We start from the raw sequence: 23,661 nt of genomic DNA, 5'->3' as shown, positions 1-23,661 counted from the left end.
ATCAGTCAATGCCAGAGTTCATTAGGCACCTGACTGGAACACACTGGTACTCCCGTGCAACTAGACAATGCAGGTATGAATGTGATATAGACTAACTTACAGACTACTGCAGATCAGGGTGAGCTCTTTTTACACTTGCACAGATTTCTGCCACCAATAAAGCACTAAAAAGGCACCATTAGGAAAAGTCTATTTGGAGGGTGAAGAAACAGTTATTGCCATCACCTTTCTCACCCATCCCTGCTTGACAGATGCCCAGTTCCACCCAGACAGTGGGAAAGAGATATGTGGGAATTACTGCAGGGAAAGAGATCTGCATTTGCAAAGAGGAAGGAAGGAGTTAATAGCTGCATGAGAGAAAAGGGTCACAAGTGCCCCAGATTTGATAGACTGGTGTTGCATACCCTGGGAAGAGAGATGCGTCTGGAGGAGGCAAACGAGATACAGAAAAATCTACAATCTATTCACAGAGCTCAGACTGTCACACAAACCCATAAAACTCCAAACCCAGACCACACGGTTTCCTGCTACTCTCTAACAGCCTTCTTTCCTTTCCCAGAACTCCCTAATTTTTCTGTTCTGTTGTATAACTTAATTTTGCCTCCTTAGAGGTCCTTTGAACATGAAAATCTAATTCTGTGTGTTCTACTGGAAAGCCTTGATATAGCCCTGTAGGGAGAGTTTTAGTAAAACCAAAGTTATTTATGCCCACTTCTCAGAAAATAAATAAATAAATAGAGTAGAAGATATTTCTGTCAACTAAAGAAAAACAGGCACCATTTAGAACCTCTTATTTATGCCTGTTTTGTGCTAAAACAACCCAAACAAATGTAGTTAAAAATCTAAATCAGTTACTCAGTTAATTGAATTAGACATTATAAAATGGCAAAGCCAATATAAACTGCAGTACTAAGCTTCAGTAAGGGAACTTCTGCCTAGGTTAGAAGAGACACAACCATAAGCAACATATATCCTCAAACAGAACAGACAGAAAACCTCACACGATATTAGATATAATATGCAAAAGGAAAATTTGGTGGAGAAATCACAAAGATATTAATAGAAAATTAAAGCTTTATTAGAAGTTCTGGTTTTTACTGGAACACTGAATCAAGTAGTAGACATTGTTTGCAGTAGTAAAAGGCTAAGAAAGTAATTTCTCTGAGTAAAGAGAGAATAATAATGATACAGCAGTGAGAGAGTGGTAAGATCTAGCATAAGGACCTTCTACCACTACAACTAGTGACAAATTTTCTTCAGACACTACTAAGCCTACCACATCACCTCTCATTTTCATACTTAATGAGTATTTAAATCATGTCTTCCAAAATTTAGGTATGGAAGCCCTCCTTTTCATGCCTCCATCTACATAAAAGGCGAAAATTTGGGCACTAGGACACTTTAGACTGAAGGTCACTTTATAAAGAGGCTATTTATTCTCAAAACGTATGTACATCAGATTGTCTATCACAATAACTTGGAATCTCTATCCTAATCTAAGAGAACAATGCAATATTTATCAACAAAGAGAATGATGAACACAGAAAGAAAACGCAGAGAAAGTCTGTTCTACTCTTAAAAGTCAACAACCAGAGAAGGTGAGAGCAGCTTTAATCTTAACTATTATTTACAGTCACCAAGTTCACAGCTCAGTGGCTGTACACCATGTATAAAACATACATAAATACCTTTATGTATTTATGTATTCTTTTTATCAAATATTAACTATCTCCTATCTAATATATGACCTTATTACCTAGACAAGTTTATTTAAGGAATCCAGTAAATTATAAAAGATGTCTTATTTCCTTTCAGTCCCTCCTTTTTTCTCAGCTTTTACTGAATATTGGTCTGCTTTCTGCCTTGACATTTGTAAGCAGCCACTGCTAGGAAAAATATTACTCAATTCCCTTGCTTTGGAATACATAGGAGACTTTCCTGGACTAGTCCAGTGAAACCTAAAACCAAACATCAAAACCTTTCCTTCTTGCATCTGTTTTTTTCACAATATCATCCAATTGCAGAAGTATTTCACATAACCTTTCAAACAATATTTGCTAGAGCAAAACATCACCAGCAAACTATTACAAGTGCAAAATAACAGGACATTTACTTTTTGCTATTGCATCATAGCTCTGGAGATATGAACATTACCCTATGATTTATCTTTGTTAGCAAACAATATTTTTAAATGGAACAGTAAAGATGAAATCCAGAAGGCAATATTATTCTGCTTACAGGAGGCAGAAAGCAACCAGACATCTGATAAGCCAAGTGCTGCCACTCAGTTTGAAACAATGAGGTCAGTAGGAAGTTTCTTCTGTAGAAATAATTTGTCAAACATGTATTTTCTATCATCTTAACAGAGATGTGCTTCTACCTCTCCTTGGCCCAAAGGACACGTACCTGACACTGTGAAATAAAAGCAAAAAATTACAGGTCTGTTACCTAGTATTCTATTTTGACATTATTAAGAACTAATAGAACAGGAAACTGTTCCTGAATCTCTTCTATAAATTTGGAAAATCAGGTCTATCTCTGCCACGGCTGTCCCCAGCAGCTGCAGCAGTCAAGCCAGGGACAGAAGAGCTGGGACAGCGTTCTGTGCTCTCAGTGCTCCCCCTGCTGCTGCCCAAGCTGCTCTCAGGGGAAAATGCCTGAGGTATGCAGAAGAAAAAAGAGCATTAGGGCATGACATATAACAAAATCAGTCACTATTTTTCTACAGCAGCATCCCTGCACTAAGCAAATATGCCTTTCTGAGATTCAGTAAGGATCCTGAAAAGGAGGTGCCTCAATTATGACACACACATCTTACGTCTCACAGTCAGTGAAAGGTTTTGGGAACCTGGGCACACCTCTCCCACATCCCCCAAGGCCTTCTCCCTACTAATGATTTTCTGTTTCCCATCCTCATTATCTTGTCTTTCACCTTACACTGCACATCTTCTGCTGTTCTTTCATCAACATGTTCCAAGTCTGCATCTCTTTCATTCGCTCTGAGTGTGGGTAGAGTTTGACTGCACCTCCTGTATTCTGCAAAGAAGTATCAGGAAGACAAAGACAGTCTTGTACTTACAGCAGCAGAACGATGGAGAAGAGTACTCTGCACCTGCCTCTGCCTCAATCCCTGTGGGATGCTAGACATGTCATTTCAACACTTCCAAGATGGTCACTAAGTTTGTGCACCTGATCTGCTGCCTATGCTGAAAGCGAAGGTGAGTTTGCACACATGCTGGGCTACATCAGGAATCATCTTGGGAGACTCTGTGACTATTCTCAGTGGTATATGAGCCTAGGTACCCTGCAAATCCCAGTTCTAGAAGTCCCAGATGTGGAATCTTGGTCTCTACACCACTGCACATCAGCCCAGTTGCATGTGATATTTTCTGACTGGGGCTCCAAAAGAAACACCACATCTGAAGTAGTTACACCCTTGGAACTCAAGATCACAGTGATAGCTGATTCCGAGGAGAAATTTCTGTCACTTGAAGTCAGCAGAGTCAAATGAAATAACTACATGTAGCAAACACAAAATGTATTAACTAGAAAAATGCGATTAATTGGCATATATGAGGAAAACTATGTGGTTGTGTAGCTGCTGCCCCTCAGTGGACATGTACCATTGACACCTATCATGATGAGCACCACAAAATAAATCCCTCTGTCTCCAGAGCAGGATCTGACACTATACAGGAAATACATCCTGGAACCAAATGGCAAGTATAATGCATACTGAATAAGGTCAAAATTTTAAGTAAAAATGAGATTATAAAATGATTACATCTGGACATGTATTGAAAGTAGAGCAATACATTTGAAATTTTAATTCATCCTTGCTTGTAGCATAAATAACAAATATTAAGATGATTCTGAATTTTGCACTACTCACATTAAAGGATGCAACCGTTCATAAAACAAGTTTTAGGATTTAAAAACCTAATAGGTGATCAGTTCTCTCAAGTGAATCAGTTACAGAACCCAAAAAAATGGCCTGAAGTTGTGTCAGGGAAGGTTTAGGTTGGATACCAGGAAAAGGTTTTGCAACCAGAGGGTGTTTGGGCACTGAAACAGGCTCCCCAGGACAGTGGTCACAGCACCAGCCTGAGAGAGCTCAAGACACATTTGGACAACACTCTCAGGCACAGGGTGTGAGTCTTGGGGACGCCTCTGTGCAGGGCCAGGAATTGAACTTGATGATCCTTGAGGGCCCCTTCCAACTCAGTGTATTCTGTGATTTAATAAAAGTTATTTGTTTAATCTATGGATCAAGCTACTTCTCTATAATGTATCAAAACACAGGCACTACCATAACTTACTCCACTCTAATGTATGTGTTTGGGACAGGATTGAAGTGCCAAATTAATTTCTCTTTCTTAACATTAGCTAAAATAAAGTGAACCTGTGTTTTAAATACTTGTCTAACATTGAGCACGTACTTAATACTAATAAATCAGACCATTTGCTCATCTAATTTTAAATGTTTAATATCAAAGCATTTCAAGGGCTTTACTTTACCATGGAAAAGAACTTAGTACATGAAGCATAAAGCCCTAAAATAGAATTCACCCAGGAAGTCATACAGACTGCAAAGATACTCTGCTACAGAAATGCGTCTCTAGGAGTGCCTTTCCATCCCACAGCCACAGTAGATTTGACCTATGTTGGTATGTAGGAAGGCTATACACAAATATGAGCTGTGCAAAAAGGGAAGGAATTTTGGTACCTTTTTTTTTTGAGTCCTGAAATTTAACCACAGGAACAGTTGCAATTAAGTTAATGGAATTTCTCATGTTAATGACAGACTTTTGCGTCTCCCTGAATCAAAATGCACATGACTCACTCCAAAATGACTCACTGAAAAACTCATGTACCAGATGAAAAAGAAGAACCTGATAATGAAGGGCATAGGAGCCCACAGAAAAGCAAAATCAAGTGTTAATAATTTTAAAAATATTAAATAGAATTAAAGGCTACAGAATATTTGCTCTTGCATAAAGGAAAAAAAATCATAATTCAGAGTAATGTCAACCACTTTTGGCTTTAAATGTCTCAGAGAAAATACTGCTTGGAGAATAGTTAGAGAGGCATCTCTGTATTTAACAGCCCTATACCATCTGAATGTTATCATATAACATTTGAAAATCTCAGTGCTATGTAATTGCCATGAAAATCAGTTGTAAACTTTGCATTTTTCCTTTTTTAAAATTGTGAAAGAGAGGGTGGGTAAGTGGGTGGCAGTATGATGAAACTTATAGAAAATACATTATTTCTCATGAAATAGAGCAGAAGGATGAAAAATTAAAGTAGGGGAAAAATCAGGTGGCAACAGAGTAGGCAGAAGTCACCACTTTATTACTCCTCCAGTGCACAGCTTTTTATTTAGCTCACATATTCTCAGTAGAAATGTGTCAATGAAAATGCAGTTATTATTCCATTAAGCCACTGGTGCCTTAATAAAGAACATAAAAGAAAATCATACCTGAATAGACAAAGGCAATCTGTACGCAGTACTGAGTTAGTCTTCTGAAGGTGAATTCTGGTTAAGAGTGGACAATCAAAAGAGCTTTGAAAAGCATTTTTGCTTTGTGATTTACAGATCCAGCAGTACAAATTACTAGTGGTTTGCCATATTAGCAGCCAAGTGCTAAACATAATGTAAACACAACACAGTAGAACAGTTGACAGCTGAAATGTCTTAGAAGGCTATAGAAGTTGAAGGCCTAACTAGAAAAGATCAGCCAAAGAGTAATCTACCTTTTGTTCTCAGAAGCACAAGCAATGGCTCAGACTCCTCTAAAGAAGCTGAAAAGGATCACATCCCATCAGAGATGCAGAATACTATCAGCTGGAGAACAGCTCTCAATGCAGCCTGATTTACGTGGCATGTGTAAGCAGCGTTCAAAATCACCTTCACTAGGAAGGCAAAGTCTTTGCTATGGCCAATAGGAAAATCTGCCAGTGTGAAGTTCATATACTGCAAGTTGCTGCTTTCTCCTGCCTTACATAGTTAAACCAGTGATGTCACTGCAGTCATCTCAATAACCACCACTGCCAGAAGATGTAGGAGAGGGTGTGCTTTGGGAAGCAGTGGTACTGCTTCCTTTTGCCTGTGGTAGATTTGCCTGTGGTAACACCACCCATTCAGATCCACTGCAATACAAGCACACCATTTTGTTCTTTTCCAAACACATTCCTAAGTAGCTGAAGACTTTATATTTAAATTCTTTCTCTAGCCATTCATAACATAATGCCTTAAAGCTCCTATAAAATACACATAAACAAGTCAGTCAGTAACCTGCTTTCATCTATAACTCCTGTGAAGCACTGTATTTCTTAGGGGGTATCAATGACTAAATAAGTGATTGTGAGCTGTTAAAATTATTTAGATTTCTTAAAGGAAACACCACTGACAGAAACAAAGGCAAGGCAATAAATATTCCAATACCTGTAAGTAAGAAACTATTAACAATGGAAAGAAAGATCAGCATAGCATTAAAAAAGTAATTATATTTTAATATGATTTTTGTCTACGTTTGACAGGCAGTATTGAGGCTGCTTCTTCGCAGGTTGTGAACAGCCCATACTTCAGAAACATTAGGCAGAGCACCAATATCAACAAAAAATAATAGTGATAGTATAATGCAAATTGATTAATCTCAAATAATTACTGAAGTAAATAAAATTGAAGAACCTCTCCTGAGATTTTCCCTCATGACACTAAACTGAAACTTATGGTAAGTTTAGGAAGGATGGATGCCAAGAGAAGAGGAATGAACATAGATATTCAAAAATTGTGTAAGTCACATTTCTCTGGAAAAATAAAGAATCTGCTGTAAGGAGCAACACATGCTTCATGTGACACAACACATCAAGTAAATCTGGTTTCTGATTTTAATCTCAGTTTAAAAACTTATACCACTGAAGTCAGGCAAGGATTCCAGTAATATTAAAGTCACAGAAAAGCTAAGGGGTGCATTTCTAGCAGACTCTTGTTGCCCATGGGCAAACTTTTCTAATGCATAGTACATATCAGGCACGTGCCCTTAACTGAATTCCTCAAGATATTATATTTTATACAGGTATAGGAATCTGGCCCAGCATATTTTTCTCTTCATTTTCTACTTGCTAAGCTCATTAACAGGGGCTGGAAAAATCTGTCAACAGAATACAAAGAAACTGTATGTTATGAATGGTCAACTTTCAAGACTTAAGGAAAAAAATACTGAATTTATTTTATATGCCTATTATAAAACAAATCTGCCTGTTGCCATTAGGATAGAATAAAAATGAAATTAAACAAGTTGTCTAAGCAAACTGCCCAATGCTCTAATTTCAGCTACTAAACAGTTTTTAAAGAGAGCCTTATTTTGTATTAGCTTGTCATGGGTGGTCATTTTGCCCTGTGAAATATGGCACATTATTTACCATTAGTATTATTTGTATACCTCTTACTAAGAAGCAAAGAAAAGAAAGCGAGACTGCTGCTTGTAAGAAAGTACCTACTTAGCCAACTTCAAAAGAATCATTGAATCAAGTACAGTGAAACCATACATTTAATTCCCACCCCTTAGGATCCTGCAGAAGTTCACATTGCTCTGATGGATTAGCAGGCTCCCTCTCCTGGTTATACCATGGGGATGAAATGATGCTGTTCTACTCAATACAGAAGACAACTGAGACATCCCCATTTGGTTCTTACTTTTCTCATGCATTTCCTGTCAGATGGTGATCATCAGGCTCCACTGCAAGTTCCAAGCTTAATGACTTAATTCTTACACTAATGGAATAGACACTAAATCACTGCTGACTTGAGTTATATACAAAAACATTTCATTTTTTTTCCTCCTCTACTCTTTGTAACTTGATGTGTAGGTATAACACTCATTTATTCTGAGGTCACTATGTATGATAAAGAACAATCAAACCTGCATTGGTACCTGCTGACAACAGTGATAAGAGTTCTAAAATATTACGGAAATTCCTATCTCTTGAAATGCAGAAACATCAAAAGCTAAAATGTTCTAGAACAATGTGGTTTTTGTTTAGATTGTAGGATAGATTCTCCTTTTTCCTTATTAACTCAGTTATCTTTTCCCTCAGGTAAATATCTACTTATGACTGTGAAAAAGAAATCTTCTACATATCTAAGCTCAGTCTTCTTATATTCTACCAACAGCAGTTTTTCCAGAGAGCAAAAAATATGTTTTCAGAAATTAAAATCTGATTGAACCTAAATGTCAGCAGTCTTTCATATTCCTTCTAGACCTCGGACATTGCTCCATACTCTATTGCTCAAATGTGATAAACCAATACACCTTTGGAGTATCAGCAGTCCTATTGGTGATGCTCTAAATCACATAGGCAGAAACTGTATTTTGAGAAGACCAAGGAAGATAAAAAGAACTTTTTGTTCTCCTGTGAAGGAGAAACTGAAAATGTGCTTCTGACTGGAACACTGGAGAACAGTCTGAGGACAGGAAAAACCCAAGGGAAATGGAGAGTAGGAGTCCATGACAGATTTTTTTTTGACAGATTTCTAAGGAAAGTCAGTGCTTGAGGGAAGCACTTCTGGTTACCAATAACTTAGTGCTCCTGATCATTTCATTTTATAATAATATCACAAAGAGAGAGTTGATGTTAACATTAAAAAAGTCACTGTCTGGGTGGAAATGTCATGGTATTATCTTCTCATTCTGTTCTCCAGAAGTGACTGAAACTGTCTTGGAAGGTCCCAAATGAATCTGCAGAGTGCAGCTTAAGAATGGACATCATGCTGTACACGACTGAATACTCCAGGATGACGGACCCTGAGGGCATCACAAGAAATGGAAGAGAAGCAGTTCTGCTGGGCAGCACTGGCAACAGTGGCACAGGCAGCTCAGGGATGTTAAAAAAAAAATCATGAAACACAGATGAGAAAGAAGGTTCTCTAAAGCATTGAGTAACATTAAAAAAAAAATTAATGCAAGCAAATATATTTCATATTGGGAAGATGATTTCAGGATCAGTTCTGACAGAGCCCTCAAATCTTGGCTAATCCAACTGAGATTAGTAGATATCCTTGGTGTTCATCTAAGTATAATGAAACAGAGATGACTCTACATATGTGCTCAGTATTGACCAAAATTGTTCTTGTTAAAAAAAAAAAAAAATCTACTGTAGTCAAGGTAATAAAACCTAGCTATCAAACAGAATTTTTGAGTAGACAAAATTTTACTAATCATTGCCACAGCACCCCAAATTTACACACAGCTTTATAAGCATAAAGACAAACAAGCTCTTTGATCTGAAAAGCTTGTATTATAATTACTTTATATGGAAAAAATTCTAAACCCATATCCAAGAGCCTTATGTAAAAGATTCAGCTGAGATGAAAGGGTCCACAGCAGGGCAAGTGAAAGTGCTTGGCAGCATGGAAAGACTAAAATACCAAATAAGAATATGCTAAGATTACTTGGTCAGGAAAAGGAAAGCTTTAAGAAAGAACAAGCCTGAAATACTGCAAATTATGAAGGGTGTGCACAAAGCATTTGTTCTTTTCTACCCTATCAGATTTCAGCATATAAGACTAAATGGAAGCATATACTCAGCCAAGAAGAGAAAATGCCTGTGTCTGGAGCACACATTCTGCAAAAAAGCAATACAGGGTTTTACACGGTGGTAAACAATGTGACAGACTGGAGCAAAAGGATTAGGTACCTTTAGGCTTCACCACTGCAGGCTAAACACATAACGGCATTCAGAGAAATGCATTTGTCTATAAGCTGTTTTCCTGCTAGTACCTGATAGGCAAGGAATTTGCCACACACACATAATTGCACAGACTGCTTAAATATTCCAGAAAATCATTCTAGTGGAAAAAAGAGCAGGTACTTTTTAATGCAGATTAAATGAACGGGTGGTTTGGCCAGCACATTCCCCTAGTTATACTTAACTCCATGTAGTTTAAATCATACTAAGTGTTGCCATGTTTTGAGATCTTATATTCTTAAACAAGCACTGGCTCTCTCACAGGGTAGGTCTGTGCAGCTCACTGGAGGATTTGGCTAGCAATCCTTCTACCTGAAATCACAGCAGCAAGGAGCTGCAGGCTAATTTAGTCGGCAGTGAAGCATGATACCAGGCAAATTATTCTGTGTAGAGTTCCACATAGCTCCTATTAGGACCCCTCCAACATAAATTTTCACAAGACTGTGCTGAAGCATAGCCTAACCTACAGATACAGAACATCATCTTGTTTAATAGCTACAGAACACAGGTTAGGAAAGGATTCATTTAGAACATCTGAACTCCCCTTCATTAGGTAGCCTAAAAGAGGGGGGCAAAAATTTACATCCAGTTGTTTTCCCTCTGCTTCTTTGTAATCACTAGCTCATATGTAAACAGAATTTAGAAATCATTTTGTAAAGCAGTTTATGGAAAGTATATAATTCCACATTGACCAAGTGGGTGTTTGGTACTAGATGTCCCATTATAAATATCTAATGAAAAAAAGCAGCAGCAGCAACAGTTCTCAGTGGGAAATACTACTGTGTGCACTAGAAATTGGGAGTAGCAGATGGTTTTTAGTGGGGTGGTAGCTTTCAAAATCAATTTTTAAAGTTATATAATCTTATCTTCAAAGTGTGGGTAGACCTTTCCAGCAAGGGAATCTCAAAAAGTTATGTTTACATATCCTGGGAGAGATGGCCTTCATACTTTTACTTCCATAAAATAAGAGTCAGCATATGCTTGCAAAATAGGATTCATAACTGAACTGGTGAAAGAGCAGCTTAATAAAAAATTCTTGCAACATCAGAATTTGGCAATACTTAAATTATCTAATGCTATAACAAAAAAGGAATTCAGTAAAGCAACAATCTTCCAAACACTGTCTCTCAATACAATTCTCTTCCTTTTTTTAATACATCATAAATACCTGCAAAATGCATTGGAAGCTTTATTATCAAATTTAACAGACGTTACTATATTAAATGACTTAAAATTCATCTGTTTCTGCCCTTGAAGCTCCATGCAATCAGGCCTGATTATCTTACTATTCCCTAATGAAGAAGCAACCAAAATTGTTCTGGAAGGTGTTTTTACTGTATCCTCATTAGTAAGCCATTATACACAATTCTGGCTTACTCATCATCATTTTTCTGTGAAATTTTTTATTCCTCTCTCAATAATGCATGCCAGTGTGTGGTGTTTTTAAAGGCTCAAGACAGCAATTATTTTACTCGAGCATGTTTGGTCACTCTTAGCTATTATATTTCAATCCAGCCATTATTTATTTAAAAAGTAAAAACCAAAATAGTATTCTTGAATGATGCTACTAAATAGTTTACTTCAATATTCTTCAACAAGTTCTAGCAATTACTTTGTGAAATAATAAACAAAAAAATTCTGTGCTTTTAATTAAAAAATTGTTCTTTTCCTTAGAGAAAAAAAAATAATCAGAATAACTGACTTCTGAAAAACCATGCATAAATTTTACCCACTCTATTATATTCTTAGTCAATTTCTTTTAAAACCACATAATTGTATGATTTTGAATCTCTCCTTAGATATGAACCAGACATGATTATAGTTTTATTGCTGTTATATAGCCTCATATTCTTGATATTCTGACATAAGAGTAAAAATTGTATCTTTGAATATGCACTATCACTCTTTTCAGAAATCTTCTAATATTTTAAAATATATTTTTTCCACTCTCTCAACATGCACAAGTAACAACTTCCCATTCTGGATGACAGAATTAAGCAGAAACTGACACTTATATGCCTGTGATGAAATCCAAATCTTTTCCCTGAGACTACACAGAACCTTTCCTCATGTTTAAATTTAAATTACTGCTGCCAGCCTTTATTATCTATTATATAACCACATTAAATTTAAACAGATATGCTGCTGCCACTTCCATGAAATCCTTCTGTAGTGCAGTTACTACACAGTTTTACTATCTTCAGTTAAAAAAAAAAAAAAAAAAAATTGGGGCATCTTAAGTTTCTCAGTATTTATGCCATGTAATTAAGCAAAATCCTTTAACATACACTCTGCTTTTAAGAACACAGAATACTCTCAGGAACTCTTTCTTTAATCTAAACTTGTGTCACAAATCCAAAGACAGTAAGATATTGCATTTGCACTTGAAAATCAATAACACATCTTTTTTATTATGCTTCTGAACGCAACAGCATAAATGTAAAAGCAAACACTGCAAGCAACCACCTACTACACAAGATTAAAGAGACTGTTCTGAAGAATATACTTCAATCTGGAGCCTCAGTTCTATTGAAGTGGCACATTTTAAAATTAGTTTTAGTTCAAAAAAATCTTGGGAGTTCTCGAAAAATATGGAATAGTTATGGTTTGTACATGAAAAGAAAACCACATTTTTCAAAATAAGGATGGAAATAGACTTTTGAATACAGAGTAAGATGAAGCCTTTTTAAGAGAAAATTTTAGTAAAATATTTTTCAAATAAAACATCAAGTTTATGAAAGAAAAAGTCTGAGATTTATTGTATCCAACATATACGTCTAGCAAATGTATATATATACACACACACACACAAGTGGAGAAGTCCTTAATCCCTTAATTTTAATCCCTACTTTTTGTTTTGCAGTCACAGGTTGTCCAAAGCAAGTAAAAAGTCAAATATTCTTTGAAATCCATAGAAATTTCTTACATGTACAAAAAGCCCATATTTTTATTTTCTGATATTATTTTTTTAAAGAACACAATGTGCAAATACATTGTAATGCAGATGGTGCATTTCTGGGTTTAATAATACAATTAGAATTCTTTGTCCTGACATGAATACACACACAGGAATCTCACACCTGACAGGAAACTGGTAATGATCTTAGAATGCCACAGACAGAGGAATCTAATGCAATTTCCTTGTGGGAGCTCAGGATTCTCAGAAAACCCACTTTGGCAATCCTCTGTTCATTTCCATTACACATAATTTTTCTGGATCCCTGCTTTGTACATTATACCTATTTAAATTTTCTTGCTTGCTGTTTAATTCACACAGATAATTTGAATGCATACTTGGTGTGTAACCTCTTTGCAATGGTACACTTCTAAATTTAGTCCTGATGTTTTAGTTTGCAGTTTAAATGTATGTCATGATGTTCCATACATTTTTCTCCTAAAGGAATTTCAGGTGTTCATTTTGAAGCAGTTTAAACTATCAACTGTGTTAAAATGCACAATTTTAACACAGCAATGAAAAACGTTGGAAAACTCTTATATAAGATGGTTGCTTTTGTTCTTGAAATTACTGAACCAGACTGCCATCTATTGGAAAATAAATATTTTTTTAATTATATTTTTTAAAAACAAACCTGAAACTGCAATCACACTTAATTCAGCTTGAAAAGGAAACACCTTTTCAAATGAACTGTGATAAAAATCAAGGACTTTGCTGTGGTTTTTTCCACCTCACGTTTTCTGAAATATGTTTTGAAGCACAGTTGCTTTTCTGACTCACTGAACAATCAAATTCTAGGTTTTTTGAAAGAATTTTATCTAGGGAACATGGAAAAACTGTAGTATGTCAGCACTGAGCAAAACACAAGTATAAAGCTTCCCAAGCTTACCTGTGCAGCACCAGTCAGAGCTTTCCATGCCTTTGCACACATAGGTCAGCTAAAAAGTACATTCAAGCCACAATGACCAAAATGGGAAAAACAAAGACAGGAACTGGAGGCACAAATCTATTAATTGACCATCAACTCCACCCAGCATACAAGTAATTAAGAAGTACTAGGAATTGGAACTAAAATGATGCATAGGTGTATGAACGCCTTTTGGAGCTCTCTCTGAAGTAGAATTGCAGAACTGTGCTCAATCTGGCCTTTAATTTTGTTGAGACAATGGACAGGGACTTGCTGCATGTTATGTTGTAATGCACATGTTTTAATGACTGGTAAAGGCAGACTAGGAAACATGGCATTAATATCTGCACAACAGCACACCAAACACAGCCAGAGTGGCAAAAGAAAACCTTTAAATTATGACATTTCCAGTCCAGCTTTGACTTCCTTTACCTTATCCTTAATAATGTACTCTTCAAATTGAAAGAGAACATTAACTTACTCTCATCTGACTTTTTGCTGTTAGCATTCAGTCTTTTCCTCCCTCTTCATTAATCATTCCCTCCCATTCATGAAGCCAAGACAATCTGTTCTTCTGTCACAGTTCCCCTTTCAACTTTTGGAAGGGAAGCATCCTGGGGGGACATTTTCACTCATCTCCAGATCTGTTCCTATTCATGTCTACACTATGGGTCTACTGTTACTGTCCTTACTTCTACTTACTGCTCCACTGTACTCTCCCTCTCCCAGATGTTATGCTTTCTAATCCCCAAGATCCTCACCATCAATTTTCCTAGTCAGCTCCTCCATGTCTCAAGGAAATTCAAGAGTCAAAGTTGATTGGTAATTTGGAACTCAGAAGACTAAACCAAACAGCTTCTTTTTTTCTTTCTTTTGTTTTTTCATCTTAGAGCTGTGCAAACTCTGCTTCCTATTTGACTTGAAAATACTGTAAGCACATAAATCTCTGGGGTTTTAATGCCTTGTCACAAGTCACACACCTGGTCAACAGAAACATATCAAGTAATAAAAACATTGTTTTCAATGCAAATTTTGATGAAAAGTAGTTCCTTACTACAAACATTCCAGAACAACTTGTTATGTTGTTGGATGATTGTCTAATAACACAGCAAATGGAGGAATGGATTCAATTCTGTCCTTGACCTAAAAGACTTCCAACCCACTTCTTTCAAAGAAAGTATAGAATTCTACAAGTGTTCTATCATTGAGCAACAAACCATGCAAGATGCCTAAGACCAGAAAAGGAAGAGAATGTGCCTGTGAACAAGGCATCCCAAGTCCTGCTCTCCAGACTGCACTGGTGTTTTACCAGTGGCTGTACAATGCAGAAACAATACTAGAAGGGATCATAGCCTGATGATCTGTACTTTATCTGGGAGACTGTACAACCAATATTGAAACTCACCCCTATGCCATGGACAGAATTGAGCACCGGTTTTCCAGATGAAGCCTTTACTGTCAAGTTATTGTATTGAAAAGCAGGAATTCACACTACCCTTACACTAAACAAAAACTGTGAGCCCCACTGTTTCAAACAATAGAGGCTGGCAGTTAAAATTCAGGACACAATTCCAGGCTGTGCATTCTGGGTAGACAGACACTCCTTTTGAGTGCAGTCCCAAATCAACTGTAACCTCATTTAGTCACAGCAGTTTTGGCCCTCCTGAAAAAAGCCAATTGTTAAAAAAAATGCTTTGAAATACACTCTGCTTCCTGATGCCTTCTCTTTCCTAAGCCTATGCTATCCTCAGGAGGTGGCTCCTGATGCTCTTTGCTCCAGCTTCCTAAGTTTATGATCCACAAGTTGCTATTCAAATCAGAAATTCCCCAGTCTTGGTCCCCTATTTCTCTGAACAATAGCATGATGCAGAAAATTCAGATGTCTCCAAGCCGTCAGTGCCTTTGCAGAATCTCCTTAAGGGTGACAAAGTGGCATGACTTGGGATTTGGAAACTTTTTAGAATGCTGAACTACATGAAGTTGAAAAGCTTTCAACAGTCATCGTCTCCGGAATCGACATTAATTCAGGAAATGGCACCACCTAACACATTATCAACTGGGAGCTAACTTCTACACCTCTTCAGAGCTGATGCCAGCACAGCCAGCAATGAAAGTTAGGACAAATCTGCTGATATGAACCTGAAGTAACTGCTCCTTCGTGGAAGCACACCAGGTGTGGTTCCAGCCCTCAGTTGGTGCTGGTGACTGAGAAAGGCAACACTCAGTCCAGCAGGCAGAAAGAGTCTTGCTCCAGACAGGGGTGCTCCGGGCTGCCCATACTTTCAAAGGGTCTTGGCATGTGCAGTAGAAGCAAATGTGAGGTGAATAAATGCAGACAACAGATAAAACCCACTCAACCTATTGAGATTCTTACAGAAGCTTCCCATGGAGGTGAAAACTTAAGTAAGAAAAAGCTGCAAGAATCTCTCTTCTTTAATACATACCCAAGGAATCTATTTCTGACTCTCCACATCTATATACATCTTCACTTCTTTCTCTCTGTATCTTCATGTTCTTATACATAAATATTCATTTAAGTTTCTTCAATCATCACTGTACTGTCACACATCTTCCTTGACTACACTTGCTGGTCCTGCCCCCAGAGCAGTTTGGCAGCATTCACCTTTTCAGAGCTAAACATATCTCTTCACTTTAGTGCTTCTTCCCAATTACTCTTCCATGGCCCCTTACAGAGCATGTGGATTTTCATATCACCCAGGGAACCTAAACACAAAGGGAAGGCAACACCTGCCCAAAATTAAAAGATGGGTCAAAAATGGAAGTAACTTTCATTTTTTTTATGCAAGACAACCAGGTAGCAACTGAACAGACTGAATAACCCTAAAATACATTAAAAAATTAAATGGCTGCCTTAGAACAAACAGGAAAATCTCACATCACAGCAAAGAGTCCTCTCCACACAGATCTGTATAGCTGGGTTTACTGCAGGGGAAAACATATTCTGCCCTCCATCCTAACTTCATGTTGAGAGTGCACACCCATCAGCCTGACTACAGTTTTCTCTAAAAGAAAAGCTGGATGCCCCAGCAGGAAAACACCATAAAATGCTTCAAACAGTCTCCAGTTTTGAAGATTTGTTTCCATATCTAGTTCAATTGAAAATATATGAAATATCTAGAAAACATATTGCCTAATTTACCTTTTTATTTCCCTGTCACAGAAATTACAGATTTAGTGTCTGAATACTTTCTCTTCATATTGTACCTCATTTAGGCCTGAGCAGACGGATTTATATGGAATACATTTTCTGCAAAATAGCAGCTGAGAAGATTTAAATAGCAGTTAGCACCTAAATTCAGAGAGTCACTAGACAAGTGTCTAAAAATGATTAAATGGGATTGGTATCTTGTTAAAATTGAGTTCAATATGAGTTATGTATCTAAATGTTCAAACATCTAGAAGGGCTTTACAAAAGTATCTACTGCATTTCAGGGTAGCTATGCATCTTTGTAAATCTCATTTTGTCTATATATGTCATAATAAATCCTCCAAAACATGAAAGTCTTTAACTTGCCATGGTTTTCTTCACATAAGTGAGTATAATTTTTCTTAACTTCTGAAAAATGTTAACTGAAATTTAAAACTTAGCAGTTTTCCTTTATTCTCTGCTTTATTCCCTGGCAATCACATTTATTTAGCGTCATGGTTTAAGTTTAAGCCTAAGCCAGCTGAAACCAGGAAACCTACTGAGGAAGAGAATTCAATTTAAAAACAAGAAAAAAAAGTGCCTTATTAAAGTAAAGAAAAAATGAATCCTAGAGTACTTTCTTCTTAATATTAGTAGCAACGAAGTTATCTTCAGCTGTAGTTGGAAATCACTGAAGTATCACAACCACAATTATCTGTATTAGAGATTCAATATTCAAAAACTATATAGTAATAAAATGTAGAAGAAAAATAACTGAGGATGTTTAGCTTGTTCTTTTGGAGGCATATCTGATGAGATTCTGTTAACATTTAGTATTCAGCAGAGTATTGAACATACTGATCTCCACTGATTTCACAAGAAAAACCCTTCTTGCCCTCGCCATGCTCAAAACAAGTAACCTGAAAGTATTAGTGGTGACATAAAAAGCCATTCTGAGGTGTGGCAAGCAATACCTTTGAGAAATTAAGTGAACATTACATTCTAAACCTGTAAGAAGCACATGTTATATTTTTTTATTATAATTTTAACCTTGTACTATTCTCCCTCTTTCATTATTTCTTTCTTGAATGTGCTATAAATAAATCAGATGTAACTGAATACATTGTCCTTGTATCCCATCTTACTTACTACATTAAGCTTGGTTTGGCTTCCACTGGTCATAAGATCTTCCTCTGATACTTTACTAAAATTTTCCAGATAATGGTCTGATAGTGTATGAGACAGATCTTCAAAAGAGTATTCCTTTTCTTGGCACAATTTGATTTCATCTAAGAGCTTTGATAATTCTCCAGTCACAGCTTCACCTTTAAAAACAGACACACCATTAGTCAGTAATTAGAATACCGGGGTAATTTATGCCTAAAAAGGAAATGCACATTCTTTAAACTTTATTATCTGTTATTTTCCATACCTTATCTTCTAAACAACGATCTTCATGCACCATTCTCTGCTCAAAAATAATGGCATCTTGTTCCAGGCTAGAAATTTGCTTGAGGCAATCTACATACTTCTGCATTGCCCTATACCTTGCATTTAATTAGGATGAATATATACTTACCCTTTCTACATTTTCTAATGCTGAAAATTTATAGAAATAGCAACTAACCAAGAATGTAAAATTAATCCAGGAAAGTTTTTACAAACATACAAAATCAATATCCCATACTCTGCGTCGGGTTCATGTTTGCTGCTGTAATTAATTAATACACTACATAAGCTCTGTAAACTGTGAGTGACTAAGAATGCATATCTCCCCCCATCAAAGCAGCTAATGCTTTTTGAATAATTCTTGCTCACTCTCCCAGGATTAAATGGAATGGTGGAAGAATATACTGGGCAAACCCTACTTGTTTAAAACATGCCTTCCTACAGCAGTCCATCAGAAATCCACATCTAGTACATTCTGCATTGTGTTTCATGTTTTCTCCTTAATTTATCAGATTTCTTAACTAAAGAAATCCACCAGAACAGTAAGACAATAGGCTTTCTATGTCTATACTGAGGACCACTATTGGAAAGTAGCAGTAGTAACAAGTACTAGAATCACACTGAGTGCTAACCATTCTGCAAATAATCCACTGGCAGCAGCAAAGCCTCCACAGACTGAAAAGTAACTCATTATGATCTACCAGATTGGGTTCTGATTATGTACTGTGTGTGTGTTACACAGCTACCTCAGTAATAGCAATGGAAAATGAAAAAGGCCAAGAGTTTCCAGGAGCAAGTAAGAAACCCCTTTTTTAAACTAGGTTTCCAACAGTCATATCGGTGGAAACTGCAGTGCTTAGACTTGATAAAATACAGATGCTCCCATGTTACTCCATCTTTGGAAATAAAATGCTGAAAAGGAAAAACAGAGTGAGCATATTAAGCTCAGCATACATAAACCAGACTTAAGTACACTCAGATAACTACAGAATCCACTGATAAAACTGTATCTGCTTGGTCTAGAGCTCTGTTTGTTTAATTTTTTTTCATAGTTACTGTTTGCTATGCTAAGTAAACACAAATAGTCAAAAATTTATTTAAAGTATAACCATGGCCAGTTATTACCAAAATTTTCAGAGACAAGAACAGAAGTTGTTAATTAAAAGCATTTGATTGCTTTTTAAAATCCAACGGGAATTTTGCATTCCAAACTCTTGCTACTCTTAGTCAATGGTAGCTTTGCACAAAACTTGTAAATTAAGCAAAATTATAATCAGGTTTATTCATATTTTGCTTTTTAATTATAAAATTGGAATTATTCCAGAATAAGATTATAACCAACAATTGGAAATAAAATACCTAAATATTAAAAACTATTCTAAAATCATGATACAGTGTGCTATAAAGAACCAGAACTACTGCTTCCTACAAAAGTATGTTCATGTCTCCAGTCCCACATTCTCCCACATATGGCCTGCAGTATTTCTTACTGGGCAAGAATGAGTTCTGTGTGACAAAACTGGACTGACCTGGTGAGAGTGCCCTAGCTGACTGGCTGATTGCAGCCAGAATACATAAAAGACAGATTTTGCCTATTTCTTTCAGGGCAGGTACTAATTAAGGTCTTTCGCCTCTATCCAGCTCCCCATTTTCAGGAAAGTCACAGAAAGGTAACTGATACTGCTATCCCTCTTAGAAAGTTGGTTTAAATTATCTGAAGTTAGATTGTCAGTGAATGGCAGACAGATGGATGGGAAGCATGATCAAGTACTATTTCTCTCCTGTAGTATCAGATTACAGAATAGTCAAGCAAAAGCCAGCTAGCATGTTTTACATTATTTATACCTTGTAAGAGGAAATAAGGAATGTGAGATCATGACCTTATTGTTAAAAACTAAAACATATTTTAAAAATATTTGCTACTTAATTTCAGGGCAGACATTTCTATTGCACAGTTGGCTTCACAATCCTGCTAATCTCAAAGGAACTATTTATCTTCACACACCACATACATGCTAAGTACCCCAATGGGAAATATTATTGGAACTACAGCATTTGTTCAGTACTACCATGAAGATCATAACCTGGCATGCATCAGGAAGCTTCATTCTCTCATGAATAAAAACTCTCCCAGTGAACATGTTAAAGAAAAAAAGAACATGTTAAAAAAAGACAAAAAAAGCCCAAAAAAACCCCCCAACAAACACAAAAAATCACTACTAAACAAAACAACACCACAACTCACAACAAATCCAAGGACAGGCTCAGTTATTTGCCAGCAGTCAATTACATTCAATCTGGACGATTACAGAAGTCAGGTTTGGTTCTACAGGAAGATGACTTTCATGAAAGACACCACATTCAGGAAATGCCACTGTTTTAGGGGCTGTGGTGTGGAAATAGTGAATCAGAACATAAAATGAAAGCACATGCACGTAAGTGACTGCTACAGTGTATGAAAGCTGTGTTAGAAGACAAATGGAAGAGCATTTGTGACCTTTGAAAGAGGCTTCCAAAAGCAAAACAATTGGTAGATAACAATACCTGCAGAGTATTTCAACCTATTTAGTATTTTTGTTTTACTTGATTATGCAATGGATAAGGTCAGATAAATTAAAAATATTTAAGATCAAACAACGCAGTACATTGCAATCCATTAGTAACTTGTCCTTTCTGAGAATACAGTTCCTTGCTTTTCTATATGACATGGATTACAGTGTATGTAGTCAAGATAGGTGATTCATGGTAGAAAAAACCCATACTTGATATCAATAGCTTTCTTATTTTTTTCCCAAGTTTGTATGAATGTTAATATTAAAGAGAAATTCAGTACAGCTTTTGCATTCACAGAGTACATGAATTTACTTTTAGCCTTTGGAGACGGAGGAACTTCAGGGGACAAAACGCAAGACTGATGTTCTGCACATTCCAGTGGGCATTCCTCTGAAATACTTGCATTTCCTGTTTCCATATATTCTGCAAGTTAAACATACAAATACACTTAAAAATCTGAATTACGAGGGTGTATTTCAATCAAAAGTATATTTGCTACTTTGTTTTTCATGAAAGACTTTTCAAGTTTTCATATTACAACTCTGTAATAATTATTATTCATAATAATCAAAGTATTATGAATAATAATATTGTCATTGGCAAACATTAATATCACAACCCTGTAATAATAATTATTCATAAACACTGCTGCAAGTCAGTAATTTGTTGAAAGCACTGTAAAATGGCCAGTCTTTCACTTTGTGGAAACTGCTACAGAAATCTCATTGTAAGGGTAATCAGTTGAGACTATCCCTGTGTTTTTCTTGTCTCCTTGAAATATCAACGTAACTGTTCTATTACATTATTACAGTTAAAAAGTTTGTGGAAACTTTTTTGTCAAGATACTCAGGATGTTCAAAATACATACAAACATTGATATTGTTTAAAAATCCAAATACTCTGCTTGCAGCACAGATACAGAACATGAGGTAAAACAAAAAGCAATCTTAAAAATTTAGTTTAAAATAGCAATCTAAAAAGCAGTGAGCTGAAATTTCTGGTTTTTCTCCTTTATACTTCCCTTGCCCCACGTTCACAACAATGTTTATAAAAGCAGAAAAACATGAAATAATGAATGAGCTAAACTTTAGTTTCATTACTGTTCTTTTCTTATAAATATCTACATTACTCTCATGTGCTTTTCAACACAAGCTACCTAAGTGGAAGACCAAAACATTAATGAATTGCAAAAATTAATAAGAAAATAATTTTTGTAATAGTGGCACTTTTTTTTCCAGCAGAGTAACTGAGTAGCTCTCAATTTAGGCAGTTATTCTGCATCTGCATTTTCATGAGTTTACAAAATTGTTTAAATAATTACATTGTGATATCAATAGTAACCACAATAGCATATGTTGCAACACACAGAGCACCAAAGCACAGTAACGTCTTTCATCAATATCACACTGAAGGACTAAGGAGTTTCTGGGAAGTGAAATCTCCCTGATTGAATTTCTACAGTCCACAAATGCACTTGTTAAGCTTGCTGTTACTCATGATTAAATAACAAATCCCAAAACCCAAATACAATCTGTGATAAAATAGGCGTCTGAGAAATTGAAATTGGAAATGGCATAGAACAGCATGCAGTTTTTCAAAATGCTTTGCAGATTGTTGGGGTATATTTTAAATGGTATGATTTGAAAGTGCCATATATTGAGTTTAATGACTGGCAGTGGTCCCTGGCATAATCTGTCATAAATTTCATCACAAATCATGAAAATTTTGTGTTTGTGTGTGTGTGGGTCTGAAAGCAAAGATGAACTGTAGGAGACCATGAGAAAACTAACACCATGACAAAATGCTCTGGAATGTTTTCCAGCTCTGCCAGAGATAGTATTTGTCAAGTTAATGTGCAAGATGGGGATAAGATATAAAAGAAGCCATACCCAAAGAAAACTAAAAGAAAAAAGAAATTTGTGTATGAAAAATGTTTGCTTGGTAATTACGCAACTGTCCAAAAGGAAATTAATTCTATCAGGTGAATGTTACAATTATTAGATTATTACAGCTATAATTAGCAGAGGAAATGAAGGAGATATTGTGAAGGACTCTAACCTTGATGTCACATAATCAGACAAGACTGTGGTTTTAAAGTAATTCTCTATTTTTGTACTTTGTCAGTCCCCACTTCCAGACCAATGCACTTACCTCCTGGAGGCTAGTTCTGAAGAGGAAATCCCAAGTTCAACATAAGTCTTAACTACTTACTTTAAAAAACACAGAGTTCCTTCCAGAAAACCTTTACAGCTGGCTCTCACAAGGTATGGTACAAAAGGCTTACAACAGGCTGGCAGCATGCCAATGTTGAGAGGGTACAACCCTTGAGACTTTGGGCTTCTGTGGGACTACTACTCCTAACTTGGTTTATGCTATTGAAAATTCTACCAGATACATACAAGATAAAGACAGGGCCTCAGTTAAAGAAGCTTATTATGTAGGTAAATGTGTACTTACCCATAACACTGTCAGAGAAAGAGACACAGAACAAGTGATCTGTATCAAGAGCCAAAGAAAAAACACACAAAATCTCCCGATGCTTTCACCAGCAGCTGCATTCTAATCACCTGCAGCTGGCTAGGAATCCATCTTAAAATCCTGCCCAAACTTACTCACTACTGGGTGCTTGAGAGACTGCTCAGGGTGGATCATTTTTCTCAAAGCAAAAAGAGAATTCAGAACAAAGCTAAGCTTAGTGACTTATAGCACTGAATGACCAGAACAGTGTCTCCATCTGCAGTTTCACACAACTTTAGAAGAAAAACCCATCATTCCTACCACAGGGGAGAGTCAAGGCTGTTTAGGCCACAATCTGTCAAATTCATAATGGGAAGAATGGACCATTTTACTTCTTCACCTTGTCCAGAAAGAATTTCACAGGCCAGTGTAAAGTGA

At 36.4% G+C, this 23,661-nt stretch overlaps 1 protein-coding gene across 2 annotated transcripts in view; it reads right to left on the bottom strand.

Annotated features, from left to right (window-relative positions):
• The window catches only part of ANKS1B (ankyrin repeat and sterile alpha motif domain containing 1B), a 411,850-nt gene that overhangs the window by 314,074 nt on the left and 74,115 nt on the right, over positions 1-23,661 (bottom strand). The window contains exons 1-3 of one of the 2 annotated variants that reach the window (XM_059846716.1): positions 23,224-23,460; positions 21,079-21,189; positions 17,914-18,089 (exon numbers count right to left, since the gene is read on the bottom strand). In XM_059846716.1, the coding sequence (XP_059702699.1) occupies positions 17,914-18,089; positions 21,079-21,189; positions 23,224-23,227 (291 nt within the window). In that variant the 5' untranslated portion in view covers positions 23,228-23,460. Of the gene's footprint in view, positions 1-17,913; positions 18,090-21,078; positions 21,190-23,223; positions 23,461-23,661 lie in introns of those variants that run through there. The other variant, XM_059846720.1, reaches the window with a different exon arrangement.

This window comes from Haemorhous mexicanus, chromosome 5 (assembly GCF_027477595.1).
Source record: "Haemorhous mexicanus isolate bHaeMex1 chromosome 5, bHaeMex1.pri, whole genome shotgun sequence".
In the NCBI taxonomy this organism is placed as follows: domain Eukaryota; kingdom Metazoa; phylum Chordata; class Aves; order Passeriformes; family Fringillidae; genus Haemorhous; species Haemorhous mexicanus.
This window is presented reverse-complemented; position numbering and strand designations above follow the sequence as displayed.